This window comes from Momordica charantia, assembly GCF_013281855.1.
Source record: "Momordica charantia cultivar OHB3-1 chromosome 4 unlocalized genomic scaffold, Mcharantia_2.0 BLBB01000004.1, whole genome shotgun sequence".
In the NCBI taxonomy this organism is placed as follows: domain Eukaryota; kingdom Viridiplantae; phylum Streptophyta; class Magnoliopsida; order Cucurbitales; family Cucurbitaceae; genus Momordica; species Momordica charantia.
Genome location: NW_028275162.1, coordinates 535,189 through 558,888, shown reverse-complemented (window position 1 = coordinate 558,888; position 23,700 = coordinate 535,189). Strand labels below are relative to the sequence as shown.

Sequence of the window (23,700 nt, the reverse complement as noted above, 5' to 3'; positions counted from 1 at the left end):
TTTTAAAAAGTTAAATTTCATATAAAAAAATTAAAATTTTAGAAAACGAAAAAAAATTTATTACCAAATATGGTTCTGTTTCCTTTTTAGAATAAAAAACCAAGAAACAATTAACAAACACATTTTTATATTCATTTATTAAAAAAGATGAAACGAGAAATAAGAAAGAAAAAAAATAGTATTTCTCAAAAAACAAAAAAAAATAGTAATCATTACCATATGAACCTCACATGTTTCCATTACCTTGATCAATTATTCCTTCAAAGTGTAAGTGTGTGTGTATATATATATAAAGAAAAAAAAAGGCCCTGCTTATTCAAGTAATTTCCTAGTGAAGGATCAAAATTTAGAACATTTACCCAAATCAAACTCAACATTCTTATACCTCTCTTCATCTTAAATCTTTGAAATGGGAAAACAATTAAAAATGAAAAGGTTTTTGAGTAACCATCAAGGTTGAGATTCAAAGCATGAATTGAAGAAAACAAAATAATATTGATAATTAGAATACAAAGCTTGTGTAGAAGATCCACTCATATTTGTCTGCTTTCACTACAAAATTGATTACAACTTTTCGAAGCTAAATCCCAAGACGGCCACAAGGATACTGGCATAACATTTGAATATAGTCAGCTACCAGAGCCCGTAAAAAATAATTCCTTCAATAGTGAGCAATGAAACTTCCAGTAAATCTGTTCAAAATTACCGTGGCCTGTAGGATCATCAACCAACTAGATTAGTATTAATTAACTAAGAAACTATTTGATAATATCAATACCCTAAGTTGTCGATGATAATAATAAAGACTATGTAACCAAATTTATTCTAAACTAATAATGATAATCGAACATCAAATTGAAGCAGATCCCGTGACATTAGTACCAGGCCTACGGGCCGAAAAGGAAGCAGCCAAATGATATTAGATATAAAAAACAGTGGAAATTGTTTCCAACATTATTTTGTATGAGCCATATTGGTGCAAAAGTTTGAAACAGAACAAGAACTTAGTGATAGAATCAGATCATTAACGGCTATGATGGAAGACTTCTTTACCAATTAACAATAATGGAGAAGATTCATACAATCCGGAAAAGACTTGTGTACAAGTATAAACACAGAGAGAACACCATGCACATATTGCCATTCACGCCTAAAATGTGATGAACCCAAGGAGAATATCTTGCAAAAATAATACAATTAGATTAATTGATTTTTTGCATTTTCGGGGAATTAAGAGCTGAAAGGGAAATTTGAAAATCATCTCCACTTTGCAAAACATATAACGAAAACAATGGCATTATCTTTTATCGGAGTAAACAGAGATATATTTTCATCTAAAACCAAACGTAACTAATAGGACAGGAACGATTGGCAAAATAAGTTAAGAAAGCTCACTTTAATTAACTAGGATTCAGATGATGTGATTTGACAATTCACGCTGGCTATCTTCCTCATCCATCTCCTCAAGAATTACATATTTGGCAGCAACACTTGTTGGCTGTGAGCCTACCACTTTATCTTCACTAGCTTTCTTTTGTAGCTTTTGGTATCTGATGAGCAATTGAAGATAAACCATGATGAGTTAACACAAGAAGTTCCCTTGATCAAATTTATGACTTCTTCAGATGCAACTTTTAAGTTATTGCTAATTGCTATAATTTGTGTCCTAATCCTCCTATTCTCTAATTCCAAGAAACGTTTACCGTTTTAATTGCCTGGTTTAAAATATTGGAAACATTTTATTATAAACAATATTTCCTCTGAAATACTAGTTGATTACATTCTCCATCTCTATACCCAGAAAATCATGGTTGAAAAAGCAGCAGTAAATTTTTCCTTTATCACCTCACTTTTTCTTTCCCAGTAATGTTTCCCACGGGCAAAAAGGCGATAGCAAGGGCAGCACTTGACTTCCATTATGTGGCTTTCCAATGGTTAAAGTACGACACATGTAACTTTTCCACTCTAATGTTTATCAAGTTTTTATTTCATATGAGGAAATAAAGTAGAAAATTTACCATAACTACTGAAACAACTACATATGACAAAATTGGAAATTTCCGGTTAATGTAAAAATGTTGCAGGATAATCTAGCAAGTAGACATGCTGAACTAACAGCACTTTCAGTAACAGCCTACCAAGAGCCATATGTTTTGGGGCTTATTAACATAGGAATGGGAACGAGTATGAAGTGCCCTTTGAACAGATTGAATTATCATGAAAGTTACATTGTCATATATCCACAGACAGATACAGAGAGCTGCACTAGGAGGGTGTTTGGTATCTGATAAACATGAGTTGTCTTGACTCTTGATTCAGGTGGGTGCTTGAGGAAAATATTATGAACATTTTATAATCCTTCATTTCTTTCTGTGTATGTCTCCATGGAAAAATTAACCTTATACTTGTTAATCTTCATTGTTTGAACTTTGAATCATATTATCATTTATTTAAATAAATAAATAAAAGTTACTTAAAAAAATATTACTATTCAACTTACAAAATACCATGTCAAAAAAAAAAATAATAATAATAACAAAAGAACACTTTAGATACCATATGAGTAGTTGATATTGTCTAATGCTTTAATACTTGTTTTTAAGTGAAGAGTATATTTATTCGTGTTTGAACAAGGGTATTCATAAATATCTAACTTCTAAGCACTTAATAGTTAATCGACATGGATATCCTATAGGCTTTGAGCCGCCATATCACACTTGAAGGATGATCTTTAACTAACACATTTGACTAATTGTCAGGCGTGCTAATTAAGCACTAAATTTAATCTTAGAAAGAGAACGTTTTAACGAGATGCCATGATTTATAAAATGACAACTTACTTGTACCAATTGAACAAACTGACACCAATGATAATTACGACGAGACCAGCCCCTTTTAGCCAGGTAAATTTATCGTGGAAGTAAAATACTGCAACCTGAAAATGCAATAATGCAATATTAAATTACAAGATGTCAGGGATCAATAGCCACCTAAAATGCATGGAATGAACAGTACTCTGCATAGTTCACATTTCGTACCTCAGTACCATGCACTTTAAAAACTTCTATTTTTTTTTTAAATAAGAAATGCTTTTATTCGGAGAAAACAAAAGACCAAGGGGGAGAGGGAAGACGAGATATCTTCCCACCTCAATGTCACCCTTCTCAAACATTTTTAATGTCGTTGCAGTAGAATAGAAGAAAAGACACTAACATGACGAGTTCATTTCAGTGGGATGCTGGTGAAACAATAACCTAGAGTCAATTTCATCAAAATCGCCACTATCGCAATATACAAGCAATTTAGAGCCAGAAATGTCAAAGAAGTAGAAAGAGAAAAGAAAGGTAAGCCTTCCTTTCAAGTACACTAAGTGATTCTAGTGAGCAAATATGCATGTGGGAATCAGCAAATTTAATTAAGGCAGTACCAAATTCACATTTGAAATTAAAAATGTAATGGCTAGATTAATAGTAAGTGGTACATTATTAACTTAGCTTCCATAAGAAAGTCAGCGAACAAAAAAACTCTTCATGAGCAACCCTAAAACTATTTGTCATAAGTCGTGACAACCCAGATGAAATACTTCAAGAGAACTGGTAGTAAATTAAAAACTTCGAGACGAGATACTAGACCACTACGAAGCAAATTGAAGGAACCTATATTTCGTTTAGGAAATATAATGAAAATGGTCACAAGATCTTTCATACCAGTATAGTGACAGCCTCCTTTACAATACCAGCTACTGTAACTGTGACAGCACTAGTTACGGAGACAAGGATATATTCTGTTAATACCTGCAAAAGGATAACACAATTCATCAAATAGAGAAGCTAACAAAAGATTTGACCATCAAGATTTTAGGACATCAAGATTTTAGGACGTAAAGAGTCAAGAAAGCACTCTATAAATAAATTCCAAGCAAATAAATGCTGTACACCTACTGTGGAGTTGATACAAATCAATCCTTTCCCAGCACAAATGTGCTTATTGTACAGTGAGGGAAAAAATCAAATAGGTTCCTACCATACAGAAGGCAAGTGCTCCACCAAAAAGCATCAGCAAGCAACTCCGAGCAACATGCCATACACTGTTAAAATATCTATTACTGGTAAACTCATTCCACGGATCTAAACCAAGGGATAGTATCAAAGTCACAATGGCCATCACTGGTGTCACATAGCTCATCAAGGTAATAGGATTTTTCAAGCCTGTAACGAATGAATACTTCATAAAATGAATATTACATAAAATTAATACTTCATAAAAAAAAAAACAAAAACAAAAACAAAAGCACCTTGATTGAAGTGCAACAAACAAAACGGACTTAAAACCAATTGAGACAATATTTAGCACCCCTGTTTTGTGACGAATAAATTTAAAATTTGAATGAAACAACATCCAAAAGTTGCAAAAAAGAACTTAATTTCAAAATAACATGGTCTAGTAGAAATAAGATGAATTGACTCAAATACTAACTCACTGATCCTTGGGGGTAGCTATTTCATTTGGTGAAATAAAATAAAACATATTATCTACAAATGCTAAAAGTGAGGGATAAAATTCAAGAATTATAATTTTGTCCATGAAGCCTTGCAGAAATATCCACGGATACAGAACCAAAAATATCCAAGAAGTGAAAACTGAGGCACAGAGAAGTACTTACCATATGCTTCTCGCTTCATATCCAGTTGGGTATTAAATGCATCATATGGGGAAAAGTGTCAGGATCCAAGGCAGCAAATAAAAGAAGAAATGGAGCAAATAGTTGCTTGTACGTAAAACACTAGCATACATGGGAAAAAAAATTAGGACAACAGAATTCATACCTGAAGAAGAATTTGCGTCATGGACCATCTGAAGCCAGACATAACAGAAGCAAGCATAACAAAAATGAAACCCCAGAATTCAAATTCCGTCTCCTTTGCAACTGCCATAGACGGGCAGAAATACATCTTTTATAAGAAAAAGGTGACAAAAATGTTTGAAGTAATTAATTTTTGGATAACAAAATTGTTGATAGTAATGGATGCTTAAAAGCTGCTACGAACACAACAAATAGTGCCAGAAGCAACAATTCACTAGCTCCTGATTCTTTCACTTCCAAATCTAATCTTCCTCAAGTATGTGGTGTACGTTTGCCCACAGTGAGAGCTCTAAAACACCGGTCCTCTCCAAGTAAGGGTGGTGCAAGCTCGACTTCATGAATCAAGTTGATTCAATTGGTTTGACCACAAATATTGTTCGTTTCCATTTGACTATAATAAAGAACTACACACTTTAAATTCTAAACTTCACGAATCATTAGCTAGGAGGAAAAGAAAGACACTAGATACCTGTTAACAAAATTCCAGCAGATATAATCATTATGATTCCAGAAAGTCTATAGCTGGGAGTTTCCAACCTTACACAAGAAATTTCACACTAAATGAATAAATCATCAACACAAAACATTATGATGGGAAAATACAATGTCTTCAAAGTAAAATTCAGAATACATGTTACAGGTAATGTTGATAGGCCACAGAATTCACAATAACCAGTATCAGTTGTGGATTAAACTAGTCTATCAATAATAAATAATAATATAGCTGCAGAGAGAGAGAGAGCCTAGCATAACAGAAATTTGAAGTTGGAAGTTTATTATTGACCATCACAGTAACTGTTGGTTGTTTGTTGTTCATAAAAAATTTAGGATAAAATAACTTGGCAGAAATAACAGAAAGTTAAAAATGCTTTAACAATTTTAGATAGGTATAATTTCATGGTTCACCACTTCATAAAAATTCACGATTTCAAACTCCACACCTGCGTTTATACCCAATGTAAAAAGAAATCATTTTAGAAGGGAATGGATGATCCTTAACACTTGTACAAATAAAAATAAGTAATTTAGTAAAAGTTTATGCTTGGTGAAGACGGTCCAATTTTTCAGCTCTTAACAGTTTTTTCCTCTTTCTATTATTTATTTTTAGCTATTAGTAAATGATTGCAAAACTTCCACATAAAACACACTTCGGGTCATGTAACAAAGAATAAGGATTCTGGAAAACTGAATTTTAGTCGGTTTTGCTTTCCGCTAATAAAATAGGATTCCTTCCCCTAAAATTTAATAGAGATGCTTTTTTTTTTTTAACTTTAATGCCAATATCTACTAATTAACACAGACTAGGAAATTGTTTCAAACCAATTAGTCCACAACAACATTATCTTTGAAAGCCCAAAACAATACCACCTTCTGTGAAATAATTACATGAGGAAAAAAATAATAGAGGATGCAATATTTAAATTATAACACTAGATATCAATAAGCCATCAACAAGCGTCATACTGGAAGCCTATTACTAGGCGTCAAATAGAATAAACTTCACTAAGTCATACTCAATTATCACAAAAAATGAAAATTTTCAATCTCCACAATCATAAAAATAATCAACCATATGTGGAATCTCTAGCAATATAAAAACTACCCCATTTAAAAATGTTTCCTGAACATATTGAGCAATAGACTATGTAACTAATAAATTTCATTCCCAATCTTCACCAATAACTCATATTTAACAATTAATACACAGAGCTATAGCATCTTAAGGAATGTAGAAATGAAACGATGAAATCACATTCAGTTATTAAATATTGTTCTCAAAGGTCATACAGCATCAAAAAAACACAAAGCACTGTAAGCTCCAAAAGGCATGATGTACGAGAAGATTGGATGCAACCAGACAAGTTTTTTTTTTTTTTTTAAGAAAATGAAGTAAGCTATTGAGAGAATAGTTATCTATATAACAACATGCATAAGAAACTACATTACTTAATTTAGTAAAACTCACCTAAAAGCAAAAGCAAACAGGAGGAGAAATATAGGAGAACCGGATTTACACTGTCAAAATCAAAAATGAGAGAGAGAGAGAGAGAGAGATAATTAGTGTAATAAAGCATAAAGTAGAATATATTTACAACATATAGAGTTTCTTGACCCAAAAAATAGGCATGGAGAAAGGTATCCAACCATGGTAGCAAATGTGACTGATATCGAGACAAGGGATGCATTGCTTAGATTAACATCCAAGGCTGTTCCAAGAGCCGTTGGGACAACTGTGAAAGGCAAAGTCCATCTGTTGCATTAGTTGATAGAAAAGTTAATTTACACATGATAGAAAAGTTAACATCCTATGGGCTCAAACAAATGTAAACAAACTTCTAACAAATAAAATATAAAAACCATCCACAAATTGACAAGCAATAGCAAATGAAAACACGCGTCCAATATACATACATTATTTGACCTTTAGAATAATAGTCCAGACAAACTTATGAAAATGAAACATTATACAAGACATTATCGAAATGGAAAAGGCCTTTGCATAAATTTGAAATCCGTTGGATTTTTTTTTTTTTAAGAAAACTTTAAAAAAGTTTAAGGATAAGAAGATTTATCCAAAGAAATTAAAATGTAGCTGAATTACAATTCATCAAGGAAATCAAACATACTATTCTTATAAATAAATCATAGAGAAGTTCCATCACTCTTTAAATGCAATGTGTATATTCAAGAAATTTGTATTTATCCAGTAAATTTTCCACTTGTTAGTTGAACAAGACCACAAAATGCCTCAATGTATTTTGCCCGTCTCTTAGAAAAGCAACTTAATCATCTAACATTAGCTTGCTAGAATGAAAAGGTCAATTGGAATAATACCAGTATCATGCCAAGGCTAAATAAAACACATTAGTTCGAATATTACCTTTTGTGAAGTAATCCCTCCATGTCATAGTAACACGTGGTTGGAATCGACGAGCCCCAATCCATGTTATCATATTGGATAAAACAGCTTGCATTGTAAAATGAACAGTATTCATGAGCAATGGAGCCGGGAACCTACCCAAATGGTCTCCTAATAAAGATTTATTATATCTGCTCAAACCAGGAGAAACCACGTTTAAATGAACATTCTAAATAAACATTAGAATTCTAGCATTTAATTTCGTGAATAGGAACTTACAAGGTCAAAAAAAGGCTGAAAGTATACCAGACAAGAACAAAGAACAATGTCTTTAGCACATTGTCAGTGGAGAGAGGATTCTTTGCATCTAGCTGCAGAGAATTATAATTATCACTGTGAAAGGATTCAGGGTCGTCGTCTTCAATATCCATCCCAGATTTATTCTCGATATTAAAAGGTTCATATTGCTCACTTCCATTTTCCTCAATGTGAACAGGAAAATGGGCAACAGGCTCCCCACCACTAGATTGCATAATTGTCTGCTGACAATTTATATATTTGTTTTATCTCCTCCTCAAAATGCCCGTTTACTAACTGACTCAGTTGGAGCAAAGGAAATTTGAAATAGTGTCTTGTACACCCGAATCTGCATTAATTAACGGAGCATCCACTGGGAGAATGATGGCTCTCTATGATGACCACCTACTTCTTGACTTCCGGTCCCAATAGAATCAACCCTTGTGAGTTCAACCGTTTCTGTATCTGAAGAATTCTAAGTCATCTCACTTTCCTATGGTAAGTTAGAACCATCCATTCTCCAACACAATCATTGACAGATGCAAATGAGTAAACTGAAAGCAGGAACTTCATGCATTGACACAAATAAGTAAACTGCATATGAAATTCATTTAGGGATTGAATTGCAAATAAAGATAACTGAGTTGACAAAACTAGCATCGGTATTTGAGACTACATAAGTAATAAGTACCCACATAAATTGATAAAACATAAAGACGTGCAGACTTCGAGTCATAATAATAATGACAAAGACAGGTCCTCTTACTGAGGTTGGTAATTATCCACCCACCACCCCCCTCTCCCGGTTTTTATGCAAATCAATTGGAGAACCTCTGAACCCAATTTCAGTGGAACTTCCAAAACATAAAAACTGGGGAAAGAGAGAAAAAAAAAATACAAGTTCATAGTTTATAAACTTTTCTTCTAAAAATTAGTTAGTGTAACAACCAGCAAGGAATAAGAAGTCATGGGCGCCTTTAATTCAGCTCAGATCCTGTAATTATATAATTCTTCCTACGTCTAATAATTCTCAAGAGAAGCAGCATGAGCTAAACTAAGATAGTCACGCTTAAATATCTGGCTTTGGCTCTGGCATCCGCAGCCGTTACATTACAACAAGTGACGTCGTTTAAGAGTTGTTATGAATAAGGCGCGCGAATACTGCACGTCACTAACAGCAACACTTGCACGCATGGAGCGAAAGAAGAGTGCACAGTTCCAAAACAATCGCGGAGATTCGCCTACTTCAGATTGATCAAATAAACACGCGACTAATTAACAGACCGAATAAGAATCAATAACGAGATAAACCTTCAATACGGATGGGCTCAACCCGAAAGGAGGAAAAACAAAAGCTCGAGCTCAATCAGATAAACAGGAACGCAGAAATGATCAACCAAAAACAGTCCAAATCAGCTAAATAGAACACAAGCATCGTCGTGCAGTGAACGAATGGCGGAAAAACATTCATTGTACAACGTGATTCTCCGATACCGAAAATGAGATACACATAGACTGACCTGAGAATCCGCGGGAAGAAATTGAGGATGGGAACAGGAATGGAATGCAGAAACAGAGAGGAGGAGGAGGAGATCGGATCTAAACGTCGAGCAAATGGCGTTGCAGGTGTTGAAATCCGAACGTCTGGTTTCGATGTCAAATGTGGGTGGTGATTGGTGAATGTTAAGAGAGAGAGAGACTCTTTTTTAAGAGTAAATTACATAATTAATATTCTTATTTTTTTCTCACAATTGAAGTGCGCGCCTTTATGGGTGGGGCCGGGGGGTGGGTGGGTGGTGTGGTCGTGTAAGGTACAGGCCCAGCGACCGCGGTTGGAGAACATGGCCCGGACCGTACGTCGACCGGGCGGGTCCCATGCTGCTGACCATCGCTTTGGTTCTAAGATAAATTAAAATCCATCAAACAAATTAGAAAATGTGCAAACTTAGGTTATCAATATTTTTTTTTCCCAAAAGGAAAAAAATTTATTCTTCCGTGAAGATTTGAATATATCCCTTCACCAATTGGCCTATGTTTAATGACACATTATCAATACTTTTCATATAACTAATATACATAAAACATGCGAGGTGAAATGACATAAACTTAAAATAAATAAATATCTTAATAAAAATATTGATAAAAGTGCACCTTGATTTGGGCATGAAATTTTGAGTGAATGTTTTTTTATTTTTTAAGTACAATGAATTGTAGATGAGGGATTGAACCTTCGACTTTTATGAAATGAGCAAGATATCTTGACCAATAAACTATACTCGTATGTTGACGAGATAATTTAAAACATTTATATACTTATTAAAACAAATAATAAAACATATAAATTAAAGAGGAAGTTATTTATGTTTTGAACCTTTGAGATATATTAATACAATTTGTATGTATAATCTCATAGATGGGTGAAAAACAACTCAATATCTATCAATTTATATAGAGATGACCCACCATTTGAGTTGTATTTTGTTATGAATAGAGTTAAGATAGGTATACACTTTTTTTTTTTTAATTTGATTAACATATAATCAAATATGTTTACAAATTGAACTTGTATATTGATATTGTAACTGCACTGATAAAAGACATACGCTTTCTTTGTGTCATTTTTTGCATCTTATTGGTTCTGGTTTCAGTTTATTGATTTAGGTCTAGTCTATTAGTTTATTTCGTTTTCTTATACCTAATACTCGAAAAAATATGAATTGTGATTTTAAATATTATGTAAGATGAATACGAGAGATTTGTTTCACATTGGATTGTCATAGAATCATCGAGACTCTCAGGTACTTTTGCAAGTTATAGTTTAGTCTATTTAACAATCGTGAAACCATCCCATAGTAATTTGTAAAGTGAGTTAGTTAGTTATTTTATCAATATGTGCAGGTTAAGTTGACGTTGTTCTAATCAAGCCATGGTTACAACTTTGATCTACCATTTATAGCAATATATTGTTCATTACGGGTGAGAGCTTTGTCTTTGAGTATATTTCAAGCAAAAAAATTACCTTTTGATTTTTAATTTTTTAAAATATTTTTGTAAATCCAACAAAATTCTATGTACTACACAACTTACATAAAGAAGACCGAGAAAATTGGAACATATGACATTTTGATCGAAAATATATATCATATAATTATAACCACGATAAATTACAAAATAATATATCAACTATAAACTATTCTCAATGGTCATTTATCACGTAATATAACAATAACAACATAAACTACTCATCATTCTTACTAAAATAAAAATAAAATAATAATACCACATTTATTATGTTGTTAAAAAAATTAATTGTACTAAATATGATACTTGAAGATTCGTGGACTTTTAAGTATGGAGGGATAAAACTTCAAAAGAAATATTAAATAAGTATATGTTTGAGATTAATTTTGACATAATTATAATATCTCTTTTGTCCCGAACTCACTTTAATTGGTAAAAGTAATGTTTCAGAATAATCCATATGATTTTAGAAATATAACACTACTTCAAAATCTATCCCAATATATATCGATATGTGAAGTAGTTTGCTTTTATTATCATTTGTCAATAGAAACACAATCGATTTGGAAAAAGATTATCACAATTTGGAAAAAAAAAAGATGATCACGATGGGAAATCAACATAGAATATATTGATTGCTTGCACACAAAGCATAAATTGACATTGTACTAAAAAACAGGGATTGCTCACAAACAAAAACAAGCATACATTTCGAGCATAAAATTGTTATTAAATTTTCATCTATATATCGAATAAACTCTTTAAAATCCATTTGAATTGTTAAGCATAAATATATTAATTATTTAACATATTGGGAGAGGGGAAGAGAAAAGAAAGAGGCTAAGATCATCTCAAAAAAAGATATAATTGAACACAATAGCAGATCGAGCAGTTTCGTCTAGGGCTTCACTACAAATTTAGTATTAATAATTTACAAATTAGCCAAAAATAAGTATGTTTTTAATTTTTTATTTTTAAGAATTATATTTTTTTATGCAATTAATTAATAAAAATCATTTATTAAAAATGTAAAAATATTTTTATTACTGTATATTTATGTTGATATAAAAAATCAAATGGTAAATTATAATATTATATATTAGCTATTGGATAATTAATATTCAAATTGTATGTTTATAGATTTGACATAAACACAAAGGAGGGAACAATAGTTCTATAGTATCTCAAAATTTTCGATAAAATATAAAAGAAACATAAACAAAATATATGTAAATAATATTAACCATAAGATATTTTAAAAAAATTAAAAATAGTTAAATTCTTATTTGTTAATTTAATTATGTCTATAATTTTTGTTTTCCAGAAATATAAATATACATTTTATCAATATCTTTGTTATCATTTTTATAAAATTAAGACTTTAACATACGTTAATCGATATTGACATTTAAAACATCAGACAATGAAGGGTGTCAAATTATACGAGGCAAGGTGCAACTGAATCCTTTTTCTATAAAAAATATATATATATATATATTTTTTGAAAATTGTATATGTTTTTATTTTTCGTTTTGGCTGAATCATAAGCTTATTGCTCTACGGTGCATCAAATAATAATAAAAATATATATATATATGTGTTTGTGTGTGTATGAGTTCAACAATCATGAAGGTAAAAAAGAAAATCTTCATTGTAGCTCGAATGGATAATATTTTAAATTTTCACCCGTTTTACTTGTTCAACCTAAGTTGGGCCGGGCCATGGTTAGACATCGACAGGATCCATGACCGAAGCAATCATGGGCCCATTCAGTCAATTTCCAGGCCCAAAAGTTAAAAATTATATAATTAAAAATAATAAAAAAAAGGTTCCTCGGGAGGAGAGAGAGATATATGAAATATATTTTAAATCATTTGACCACTACAGTCCTCTCATGCGAAGATCAGACAACAATGACGTGATTAGATAATATCTACGGCTGATATTTTGCCTCCTCACTCACGTGGCAACAGTACGTCTTCAAACCAAGACTTTTGTTTATCCTAATGGGTCCCACAACCGTCCCATCATAATTAAGTTAAAAAAATCTCCTCTCTCCCTACTCCTCAACCTGCGCGCGCCAATTATTAAACACTACAAACGCATTTTCAGTCTTCTCCAGAAACTGCTACAGTTTTATCAGAGGGTTTTATTTTCTCCAGCTTTTCGGCGCTTTTTCGATGGAGAACCATGCCGGGAAACGCAGACTCGACATGATCGCCGCCCACCTTGCTCCTGCCGGTGATATTTCCGCTGCTCACGCACACGTTCTCCCCGCGGTACTCTTCTGTTTATCTTTCTTTCATTAAATCCGGCGAACCGTTTTCTTTTGTGGGTTTAGAATTAGATCGAGCGGGGTTATTGCAGAAATTTCTGCTGTACACTTCATTTCATGTTTCCCGGTGCTCATTTTGTTAGTTTCTGGATTGGATTTGCTCGATCGATCATCGTTTTTTTGGTTTTGGGTGATTAGAATTGCAGTAGCTATGGAAGCTCTGTCATTCGAAGGTGCGATAACAGGATGTTCTTTGCGCGGCAAGGATCCGAGTCTTGTGGTGCTTATATGAGGCAGGCTTCGATTACAGAGGTGCTTTATGTTAAGAAACTAAATTTACCTAATCCATTTTTGATTTGACATCATATTTCTTTCATTATATTTTACTTTCTATTTATGGAGACCTGATTTTTTTTTTTTCTTTTCCTCTGACTTCTTTTTTGAAGAATATATATCAGGGTAATCAAAGATCTAATTCTCAAGCGTCCCTGGATGCTTATGAAGGACCATTATATTCAAGACCTGCAACGGAGGGAAGGATTCCGGGTGTTGGAATAGAACAGCCCGTGGCACAGAATTTCAATTTAATTGCGTCTGAACCTCCATTGTTTGCCAGGGCATGCTTTGGAATCAGTGAACATAACAACCATTTCGTTTCGGAGACAAAGCAGCCATCCTCTGGATCAAATGGTTGGTTATTGATTTCCCAATTGATAATTGATAAACGAGTATAAAGCACCTTGGCAGGCCCTTGGCCACTGAGATTTTACTTCTTCCTTTTTAATGAGAATCGAAAGTGCTTTAAAACTTACTTCCACTGTTCTTATTTAACACAGGAATTGGTGGATGTTCTCCGAGGATGGATGTGGCAGAATCAGGTAGAGGTTATGTACTAACCGTGGAAATTCCAGGAGTCAAGATCAATGACATCAGAGTTGAGGTCGATGATCAAAAGTAAGACAATGTTTTTTTATAAAGATACTTTAAAATTTGTAGTTTTAAATGTGGTATTCAGATCTTGTACCTTTTCAATTATTAATCCTCCCCAATGTTCAGAACTATCTGATTCAACTGCATATTCTTAAGTCTCCCTGAAAGTTACACTAAAAAGCATTTGAAATCTTAATTTCCATGTGCTAAATTATCACTAGATTTACAAGCTATTGTAATTTTATTCATTTATTTATTTTCAACACACTGGATTTGGATTTAAATATTGAAGTAAAAATGACACTAGTCAGGATGTCCTACTGATCACAATGTTTAAGTTAACCCTAAGTTCATAGGTTGTTCGATATCATCAAACTCAAGCTAAAGTTCAAGCTATTAGATGAAGATAAGAATAAGCTTGAATGTTAGCATGAGACCTATAGGCTGTACATGGACTACTGATATTATAGGAATGGAAATGGGGTGGATTTAAGTTATGCCCCTACCATCCTCAGCCCCGTGGGTTATTTTAATCATTTCTTAAGAAAAAATCCCTGTTCTAGACGAAATTAGGATGTTAGGGAACTTGTCATCCTAACAGAATACGGAAGAAACAATTCAAATTCAATAGTTTCTATATGATATATAGCTTGCTAAATAACTACTGGATCATAAAACATAAGTAAGTTTAAATGACCATATAATGGCATTGATATGATGGTGAAATGCTGTTCTCTTGCAGGTTGACCATAATCGGCAAACGCTCAAATCAATACCATGAAATGGTAGGATGTTCAAGAGAATCTATCCGTTCATATCACAAGAGAGAGATTTTACAAGGACCTTACCAAGTGGTGTGGCCACTTCCGATCAACATTAACAAGGACGGAGTATCAGCTGAGTTCTGGTAAGTAGCAAGACAATTTATTCAACCTCATGCTTTCTGACCCAGTACTTTCATGATGCTAATTATTCACGTCTGCCATGCATTTTATCTTTCTATTTTTTTTACCCTTCGCTCATGGATTTGTATGACAAATAGCCAAACTGTTCATTTCCATACCCGTTATTTTATACCTTAAATGCTTATTAGTGGCTTGTTGTTTTCGTCTTCTTTTTTTTTTTTTTTGTCGGTGTAGGGATGGATTGCTGCGGATTACTCTACCGAAATTCTGAGAATTGTTTTTGTCAAAGGCATACAAACACGTGAGATATATGGTATGCTCAAACCACACCCGATCTATACCATCCAGTGTCTTTGTATCCATACAGCCTATAGGTGGATACCCAAGAACTACAAGATACTTATGAATAAATATGGATTACTGTCAAAGTATATGTGTATCTTGTTTGTTGTAATGTCCTGCTTTGTACAATGTTGTTGCTGGAAATTGGGCTTTTGGCTATTGCTATGTTATATGATGGTTTTATATCCAACTTGTATCTGAAATTGGTCTATATGTTATATTTAAGTATCAATTCTACTTCTATAATTTTTGGCGTGGCTGAGGGAAATCACCTTAAACTATGTGTGGTAACAACTTCTTTGGGAACAAAATTAAGGGACATGGTAGGTTGAAAATTATGTCGAGAACTATGTGAGTTTTTTTGCCATGGATGCTTGGTTTACAACATGCGAAGTGGAAGTTCGAACTCATAACTTTTTGGTCAGAGATAGGTGTCTTAACCACTTGAGTTATATTCCGTTTGACATCATAGATAACTTTTTAATACTACTACTTGTATTTGTATAAAATTTATATTCTGAGATGGACTAAATTGATATTAATATATACATCTTATATTCTTTACTCATAGATGTCTACGTCGAGCATCTTCAACCACTCTACACTTTTTATCTCTCATATTTTAACATATTCTAGCTAATCACATAGTCTTGCATAACGACTTTATATTTAATCGTAATTTCATGAGAAATTTCTCCCTCATCTTTTCCTTTTTTTTTAGTACTTCTCCCTCCCCTCTAATCATTGTAGACTAAGTAGTTTAGCATAATGTAATTATTATTTTCATAACCATCCCATGCATTAAATAGATAAGAAAATTAATGATATATCTAAAATGGTAGGGAGGAGTAGTAGGTTATTGTTGGATCACTTTCAATAGTGTTTTTTTTTTTTACTCTAAAACTCAATATTTATCCAACTTTTCATTCTAATAAATAAAGAAACATGTAGGTGATAATAAGGATCCTTTATTTGTATCATTAGCTTTTTTTATTTTTATTTTTCTCAGTAGATTAGTAGATTGTCGGTCACTTTGACAAAAGCATCACATAACTCATAAATGTCAAATGCTTGTAAATTTTAGCACCATTAGAATATGCCTCCTCTTTTAATTTCTCACTCATACCCCTCACTTTATTAAACAAAAACACTTGCAATATCATACCATGAGCGATTTACTTTACATAGAAAAACTTATATTTTAAACAAAATGTTAAAATAAAACCCAATAAGAAGTAGAACCAAAATTAATGGTTCTTCATTATCTAAACTTTTCCTTCCATAAGTAGGAATTAGCATGGGATTGAATAAATAGAACAAGAAAATGAAAGAACGAAGAGAAGACAGAAGAAGTTGTTGTAACTGACACTCAACTCCACAAATAAAAACAAAACAAAAAAAAATAAAAATAAAAAAGACAAATCATAATCCATATTATACAAGTGACAATTTCACTTACCATATAATCCAAGAATATAATTAATTAGACAGTCCATTAATCCCAGTGATTGGTACATGAATGAACTTGACAACCATTTTTCATTTTTCATTTTTCTTGTATACAAATACGAGATTCCATTCTTCCTTCTACACCCATTTTCCCAAGGCTGAAGATTCAAATGCGTGGCTCTGAAATTTTTGTTGCTCTGTTTCTTCTGGCTGCGGCTGCTGTTCATCAAGCTCATGGGTGCGATTATTTTGAAGGGCGGTGGGTGGCCGACTCGTCGTACCCTCTTTACGACGCGTCGTCTAGTTGTCCATTTATAGAGAAGGAATTTAACTGCCTCGGAAATGGCCGCCCCGATCAGCTCTATCTCAGATACCGATGGCAGCCCTCTCGCTGCCTCTTGCCAAGGTTCACTTCCTTCTTTCATTTCTTTTCTTTTTTCTATTTTAAAATTTTGTTTCTTGATTTCTTTATTTTCCCAAGAAAACTGTTGAGATTGAGATTCTGGTAATATAAAGAAGCATATTTTGAAGTTTCAATCACTAGTTTTTATACAAAAGTTTCTTGTTATTTCGACACTGAACTCTGTATGACTTCATATTTGGAGGAGATTTTTGGAATTGTTGAATGAACAATTCAGCACTTTATCTTTAAGTTGATTATTATTATAAAATTCACAGCTCAATCTTTTCTTTTTTAAATTAGAAAAAATTGAAATTAAAAAAAAAAAAGAATAATCATTCATTTTTTAATAAGAATTTTTCCTGTTGATACTAATTATCAATTATTACATACATGCATTTCACTCATTTTTCTTATATAATAATAATAATAATATCTCTATCATTATTTGAATTTTTTCTCCTATGATGAGTTGTATGGGGAGATTTCCAAGTTTCTATGAAAATTTCATAAAAATGATTTTGTATTTATGAATTTTCAATTCTTTATAATTAATATTTATGTTCGCATTAATTATTATATTATTGGTATAATAAATATATCGATTGATCTCTTTGTAAGGAAATGGATATTGGATTCTTTAGTTTTTGGAATATATTATCTTTATTATGATTTGTACATTATATATATCTCTATGTATTTCTATTTCATGATTGAGAGAGAGTGGATTTGAATCCAATATTTAATGTGTAATTGGACATATTAACCAATTCTGCTGTAGATAGAATGGCCAATCTAACATTTGAATCTTCCATTTTGAAAATGAAAAGCAATTTTCCCAATTCCACTTGTGTGTGGGAGAGTGATTTTTAATTATATTCCTTTTTAATTTTTTTTCCCTTTATCCAGTCTCGACCTTACGTATCTGAATTTTCTCTTTTTAAACTTCCTTTTCTCGGAAATAGATAATTACATATTATATATATTATAGTTAACAATGATACAGAGCATGAAGATTCAAACTTCAAATTTTTTTTTCCATTTTGAAAATGAAAAACAATTTTCCCAATTCCAATTGTGTGGCTGAGAGTGCTTTTTCATTATTTATTTACATATATTTTTTCTTGCGACCAATTAATTCCCTTCTATTTGTCATGTAAAAGAGGGTACAACAACCTTAGATGATAGGTTGTTAGGTTGCCTTTGTCATCCCTTCCATACAAGGAGAGATAACACCGCAAATTTATGTTAAAATAATAATGAAAATCCCTCGCATTTCGTAATATTCTCGTTTTTTATTTTTATGTTTTTTTTTCTCGTTTATTTTTAATTAAAAAAATAAAATTATATCTTTTTTTAATTGTGTATTGTTTATTGTTCAATCGTTTTTATGGATAATACTTTAAAATTTTAGATTTAAAAAAGTATAAATTTTCTATGATTTTTAAATTTTCAAAAAGTTTGATGTTATTTTTATTTTTTTAACTTTTATTATGCATTTTAAATCCCAAAAAAAAATAATGCTTGTATTTATGTTTTTAGAAGAAATTAAAAAAAAAACAATAAACAATATACTTGATTTTGTTGAAAAAGAAGAATTACTAAATGCTTATATTTATTGAAAATTACAAGCGGGTAGATACCAATATAAAACATGCTCAAACATAAAAATAGCGAGAATTTTGTTGGTGCAGATTCAATGGTGGAGAATTCATGAGGAAATTCAGAAGAAAAACCATAATGTTCGTGGGAGACTCGTTGAGTTTGAATCAGTGGCAATCGCTCACGTGTATGCTCCACATGTCTGTTCCGCAAGCTACTTACACTCTTACTAGAATCGGAGGATTGTCCAAATTCATATTTCCCGTGAGCCAATACAATACCATATGTTAATTAATCTACTTTTGCCTGATATATGTCTGATTAATATTTAATTGAAGTAACAAAAATGATTTAATTGTGTAGGAATACGAGTTGAAGATCATGTTCCTTAGAAATGCATTTCTGGTGGACATTATAGGCACGAGAATGGGGAGAATCCTCAAACTCGACTCCATTGAGACTGCAAATACGTGGAAAGAAGCTGACGTGTTGGTTTTCAATTCGTGGCATTGGTGGCTGCACACTGGGAGAAAGCAACCGTATGATCAACAACATTTAATTAACTGATTTTTCTTTTAATATTAATTTTTTTTGTTTTTTGGGGTGCAGATGGGATTTGATTCAAGATGGTGAAGGCACGTACAAGGACATGAATCGTGTGGTTGCGTTTGAGAAAGGGCTGACAACTTGGGCTCGATGGGTGGACCAAAATGTGGATCCTGCCAAAACCAGTGTCTTCTTCCAAGGCGTCTCCCCGGACCATTCCGAGTATTCCACTCAACCTTTTTTTTTTTGGGTTAAATTATTATTTTAGTTTTGAATTTTCTTTCAATTAGTTTACATTAGCTTAATATATATATATATTTTTAAAAAATCTCTAATTTTTCCTTTGTTTTGAAAAAACACAAATAACATTTCCAAAGTGTCAATACTACTATTTACAAATACCCCTCAACAAACATCCGTTAATATGTTGAACGAAAAATTGATATGACAGAATATGGATTGATGTGACAATTAACGTGTAAGTTTGACGGGATTAAATCTAAAAATAGAGTGAATGTAGAATAAGCTATCTATTTTTAAGAGGAGACCGTGACAAAATTGTGTAGGAAATCCAGCAAACTTCCATCTTGATTGTCACATCATCCTAAATTATGTTATGTCGAACGTTTCATTCAAATATTAATAGATAGTTACTCAAAAGGTATTTTTGAAATGTCCAAGAAATATCAAGAATTATATGGAAACTTTGGATATAGGTATTTTTGAAGCTAACGACAAAGTCTACACTTTTTTTTTTTTTTTTTGTAATTTAAGGTTTAGTTTCATTTTATATTTTTCCGGATAAGACTAGTCATCAATAAGAAGACAACCATTTTCCTTAAAAAAAAATATAACTAAGAAAGATAAATGTATAAAATAAAAAAGAGAAAATGTAACTAAAATAGTTGACCATTTGTTAACTGTGATTGACAATTAAGAGAAACTTGCGGGATTTGGCACAATTAAGAGTTTTTTTTTTTTTTTGAGTTTTTTTTAGAGAAATAACACAATCAATAGAGATTAATGTATAAAGGAATAGAAATAAAATATAAAAAATAGTTCTTAGGGTAATTAAGTAGGGAGATATTTACACAGGGTAAGCAGCTAACTTTTATCCAATTTTTCTTCCTATTTGTGCCTATTATTTAGGTTTAATTTCGAAATAATAGAAAAAAATTGTGAATTAGTTTCCGATTTAACCTTTCTATTTTTCCTTAATTGTTTGGAACAGTGGGAGTTTGTGGGGTAAGGCTGGAGGGAACTGCGGCGGAGAAACGAGGCCATTGGGCGGCCCCGAGTACCCGGGGGGCCCACATCCGGCGGAGGTGACGGTGGAGAGAGTGCTGCAGCGGATGAGGAAGCCAGTTTATTTGCTGAATATCACCACGCTGTCGCAGCTGAGAAAAGACGGCCACCCCTCCGTCTACGGCCACGGCGGCCACAACGACATGGACTGTAGCCACTGGTGCCTCGCCGGAGTTCCGGATACTTGGAACGAGCTCTTCTACGCAGCTCTCCTCTCAAACAACCAACAACTTTAATATTATATTATTGCAAATTTTAAAAAAAACAAACAATCCCAAACTTTCAATTTGATGGAATTCAACTTTTAATTTTGATGAGTACTGCAATCTTTATCTTAAATTAAAAATATATATATTCAATCATTGTTGCAATTTTTACTTATTGGTATATGTTTTCATTTGAATAGACACTGAACACAAGTATTATGGTGTGCTTTCAATAGTTATACAACTTAATCTCGATAAAATTTCATAATAAAATGATATTGGGTTAGCTTATTCGAAAAAAATTATGAATTTTAATTTAATTAATGGTCAATTTTTCCATGATCTTGTTAATATTGAATAAACCACCGTTTAATAAGTGAAAATCATTATAAATTAATAGAAAACAACAACGTAGGGTTCGAGTAGAGAACCTCCCACCCTATGTCATATTAAAGATGAGTATATTAGGTATCATAACCCAAAAGCTCAAACGTGAGCATCCCAAATTACTAGTATATCCTTAGGATCCATCTCAATATTAAATAATTATTAAAATTTAGAATTGGTAAATTGGGAGGTCAAATCCGTGCTAATGATACTTTCCAAAATTAAAAAAAATCACAGAATCCCAAAAACCCATCCATTTTTGAAACCCACTCCTTTCTTCTTCCTCGTTTTTCTTTTCTTCCTCCGACCGTCAGTTTTCCTTCCTTCGACCCTCCGTTCCTCTTCTCCGACCATTTGTCTTTCCTCTCCGGTCGGCTCCGCTTTTCTTTGTCGCAAGAGCATTTCATCTCCGACCATCTTCAAAGAGATTTATGTCAGTTCTTATTATCCGGGCATTTTTGCCTGCCTTCGTCTCCGACCGATGTTTGCCTGCCTTCATCTCCGACTGCCTCCATTTTTCTTAGTCGCCAGAGTAGTTCATCTCCAGATTGAAAGGTTTGCATTCCAACGGATGTTTTCAATTTCTGATTTGGTGTGAAATATTGTATGTGTGAGGATATAGTAAGTGATTTGACTATGATATATCTTATAACTCAACTTGTATATATGCGGATATGCGGATATATAAGTGAATATATCTTATAACTCAACTTGTATATATGTAGATATGCAGATATATACTACAGTGATTTTGAATGTATATATGAGGATATTTAAGTGGATATATACTATGATTTTGAATATGCGGATATATGTTTATCGAGATTTCAAAAGACGTTTCTGTAATTTTGAATTGTGTTTCAAGATTGAGCACCTGAATTAAGGGAAAATCAATCTTTTTTGAAAGAGTAAATTAAGCTTTTGAATGAGTAAATTAAGAGATTTGTGTTGAAAATTAGTATAGGGTCAACAATAATTAATGCAATAAATAACTGTAAAATCGGAATTAGAATAAAATACTTAGAAAAATGTCTAAATTTCTAAAACAGTCTTACGTTATCTCAAACATAAAAGACAATAATGGTTTATAATATAAATGAATCAGTCTAATTTCAATTGATTTTGAGATGTAATCTAATAAATATTAATAAATTTGAGCATAGCTATTAATTATTGTTGTGCGAATAAGTGAAGAGGTGAGTGTGAAAGAATTAAATTGGGTACATATCGATGAGAGGCTAAAAAGTCAAGAAACTAGGGTTTTATTTGTTATTAATTGGATGGGAAGAATAAATAAAGCGCGTAGTAGATTTGACTAGCAAGGGTGGGAAGGGATGGATAATTGGATATACACAAGAGTCAAAGTCAACCTTTTGGAGTAGGCGAATCTGGAGAAGACCAAGTAAAAATGGCCCAGGCTAACTTTATAATTTATTCCAAATTATGGGTTTCGACAAAAAATGCCAGCTAGCATGCAAAATGTATCAATGTTTTCATAAATAGTGGGATGAAATTTGGATCATTTTTTACCCTTTCATTCAAAAAATATCTTAGCCTTTATATGTCTCTGTCTGACCACATCTTTTTCTGCTCGTGGGCTATCCCCTTAGGTCGATTTTAAGAGAAATTTGAATAATTTTTTTAGTAGAACCAACCTTGAAAATTGAAGTTGTATAACTAAGTTCGAGTGTGTTAAGTATATATTGTACTTAAAAAAAACTTTAACTTATATTTATAAATTAAGGGAAGAGGTCTATTTCTATAATTTATTATTGAGGAAAAAATTGGAGTTGGGATACTTGACCACGAGTTATGATGATCACGTGTGGCACTCGTAAATTTAATTTGTATATGTTAAAGTATATATTTTGAATCAAACATTTGATATTTTAATCTCAATCATGGACTATATATAGTGTAGTGTATAACTCAAACACACAATATCACAAATGAAAATTACAGATTATAAGTTCGATTTGCCTTTTTTCTCGTGGACCAAAAAAAAAAAGAAAGAAAATCTGATGTTCACGTTGTTCTATTCCATTATATATAATAAAATAACTTTTTGAAATGTATTATAATAATGACAAAAAAAGAAAAGAAAAAAAACCATGCAATTGCAAACAAGTGTCTCTGGTCGTATCACTCAGCTTTGTAAAACGCGGTTTTGTAAACTGTGTCTGCGTGGAGGAGCCCAGACAGAGCCGCTGCTTTCACAATCATAATCATCCCCGACTCCGCACTCCCACTGGGGCCGACACGTCGTTTTACTTTTACTGTCGACGTGACGTAGAGCTTTGTAAGTCTGTCC

The 23,700-nt window shown here is 32.4% G+C and overlaps 3 protein-coding genes across 8 annotated transcripts; 2 read left to right on the top strand and 1 right to left on the bottom strand.

Moving 5' to 3' along the window:
* Positions 1–475: 475 nt before the first annotated feature.
* LOC111016723 (Nucleotide/sugar transporter family protein) lies at positions 476–9,723 on the bottom strand. Of its 5 annotated transcripts, none has more exons than XM_022292206.2 (13): positions 9,542–9,723; positions 8,004–8,486; positions 7,746–7,915; positions 7,010–7,095; positions 6,831–6,880; positions 5,334–5,401; positions 4,827–4,927; positions 4,664–4,676; positions 4,024–4,208; positions 3,708–3,794; positions 2,841–2,935; positions 1,396–1,550; positions 476–712 (listed from the first exon to the last, which is right to left on the bottom strand). In XM_022292206.2, the coding sequence occupies exons 2-12, from the start codon at positions 8,255–8,257 to the stop codon at positions 1,412–1,414; spliced, it is 1,248 nt and encodes a 415-aa protein (XP_022147898.1). In that variant the 5' UTR covers positions 8,258–8,486; positions 9,542–9,723; the 3' UTR covers positions 476–712; positions 1,396–1,411. The 5 variants fall into 5 exon arrangements, with proteins under 5 accessions (XP_022147898.1, XP_022147900.1, XP_087979204.1 ...); XM_022292208.2 differs by having other exon boundaries at positions 8,004–8,480; XM_088123078.1 differs by lacking the exon at positions 9,542–9,723 and having other exon boundaries at positions 8,004–8,514.
* A 3,387-nt stretch (positions 9,724–13,110) lies between these two features.
* On the top strand, positions 13,111–15,740 carry ACD32.1 (alpha-crystallin domain 32.1). 2 transcript variants are annotated; one of them, XM_022292348.2, is made up of 6 exons: positions 13,111–13,321; positions 13,516–13,629; positions 13,776–14,007; positions 14,154–14,271; positions 14,990–15,154; positions 15,387–15,740. In XM_022292348.2, the coding sequence occupies exons 1-6, from the start codon at positions 13,223–13,225 to the stop codon at positions 15,421–15,423; spliced, it is 765 nt and encodes a 254-aa protein (XP_022148040.1). In that variant the 5' UTR covers positions 13,111–13,222; the 3' UTR covers positions 15,424–15,740. The 2 variants fall into 2 exon arrangements, with proteins under 2 accessions (XP_022148040.1, XP_022148039.1); XM_022292347.2 differs by having other exon boundaries at positions 13,112–13,321; positions 13,764–14,007.
* Positions 15,741–16,996: 1,256 nt separating this feature from the next.
* Positions 16,997–21,177, top strand: LOC111016824 (protein trichome birefringence-like 43). Its single transcript, XM_022292346.2, has 5 exons — positions 16,997–17,349; positions 19,038–19,209; positions 19,309–19,484; positions 19,555–19,713; positions 20,723–21,177. The coding sequence occupies exons 1-5, from the start codon at positions 17,114–17,116 to the stop codon at positions 21,030–21,032; spliced, it is 1,053 nt and encodes a 350-aa protein (XP_022148038.1). The 5' UTR covers positions 16,997–17,113; the 3' UTR covers positions 21,033–21,177.
* Positions 21,178–23,700: the final 2,523 nt, after the last annotated feature.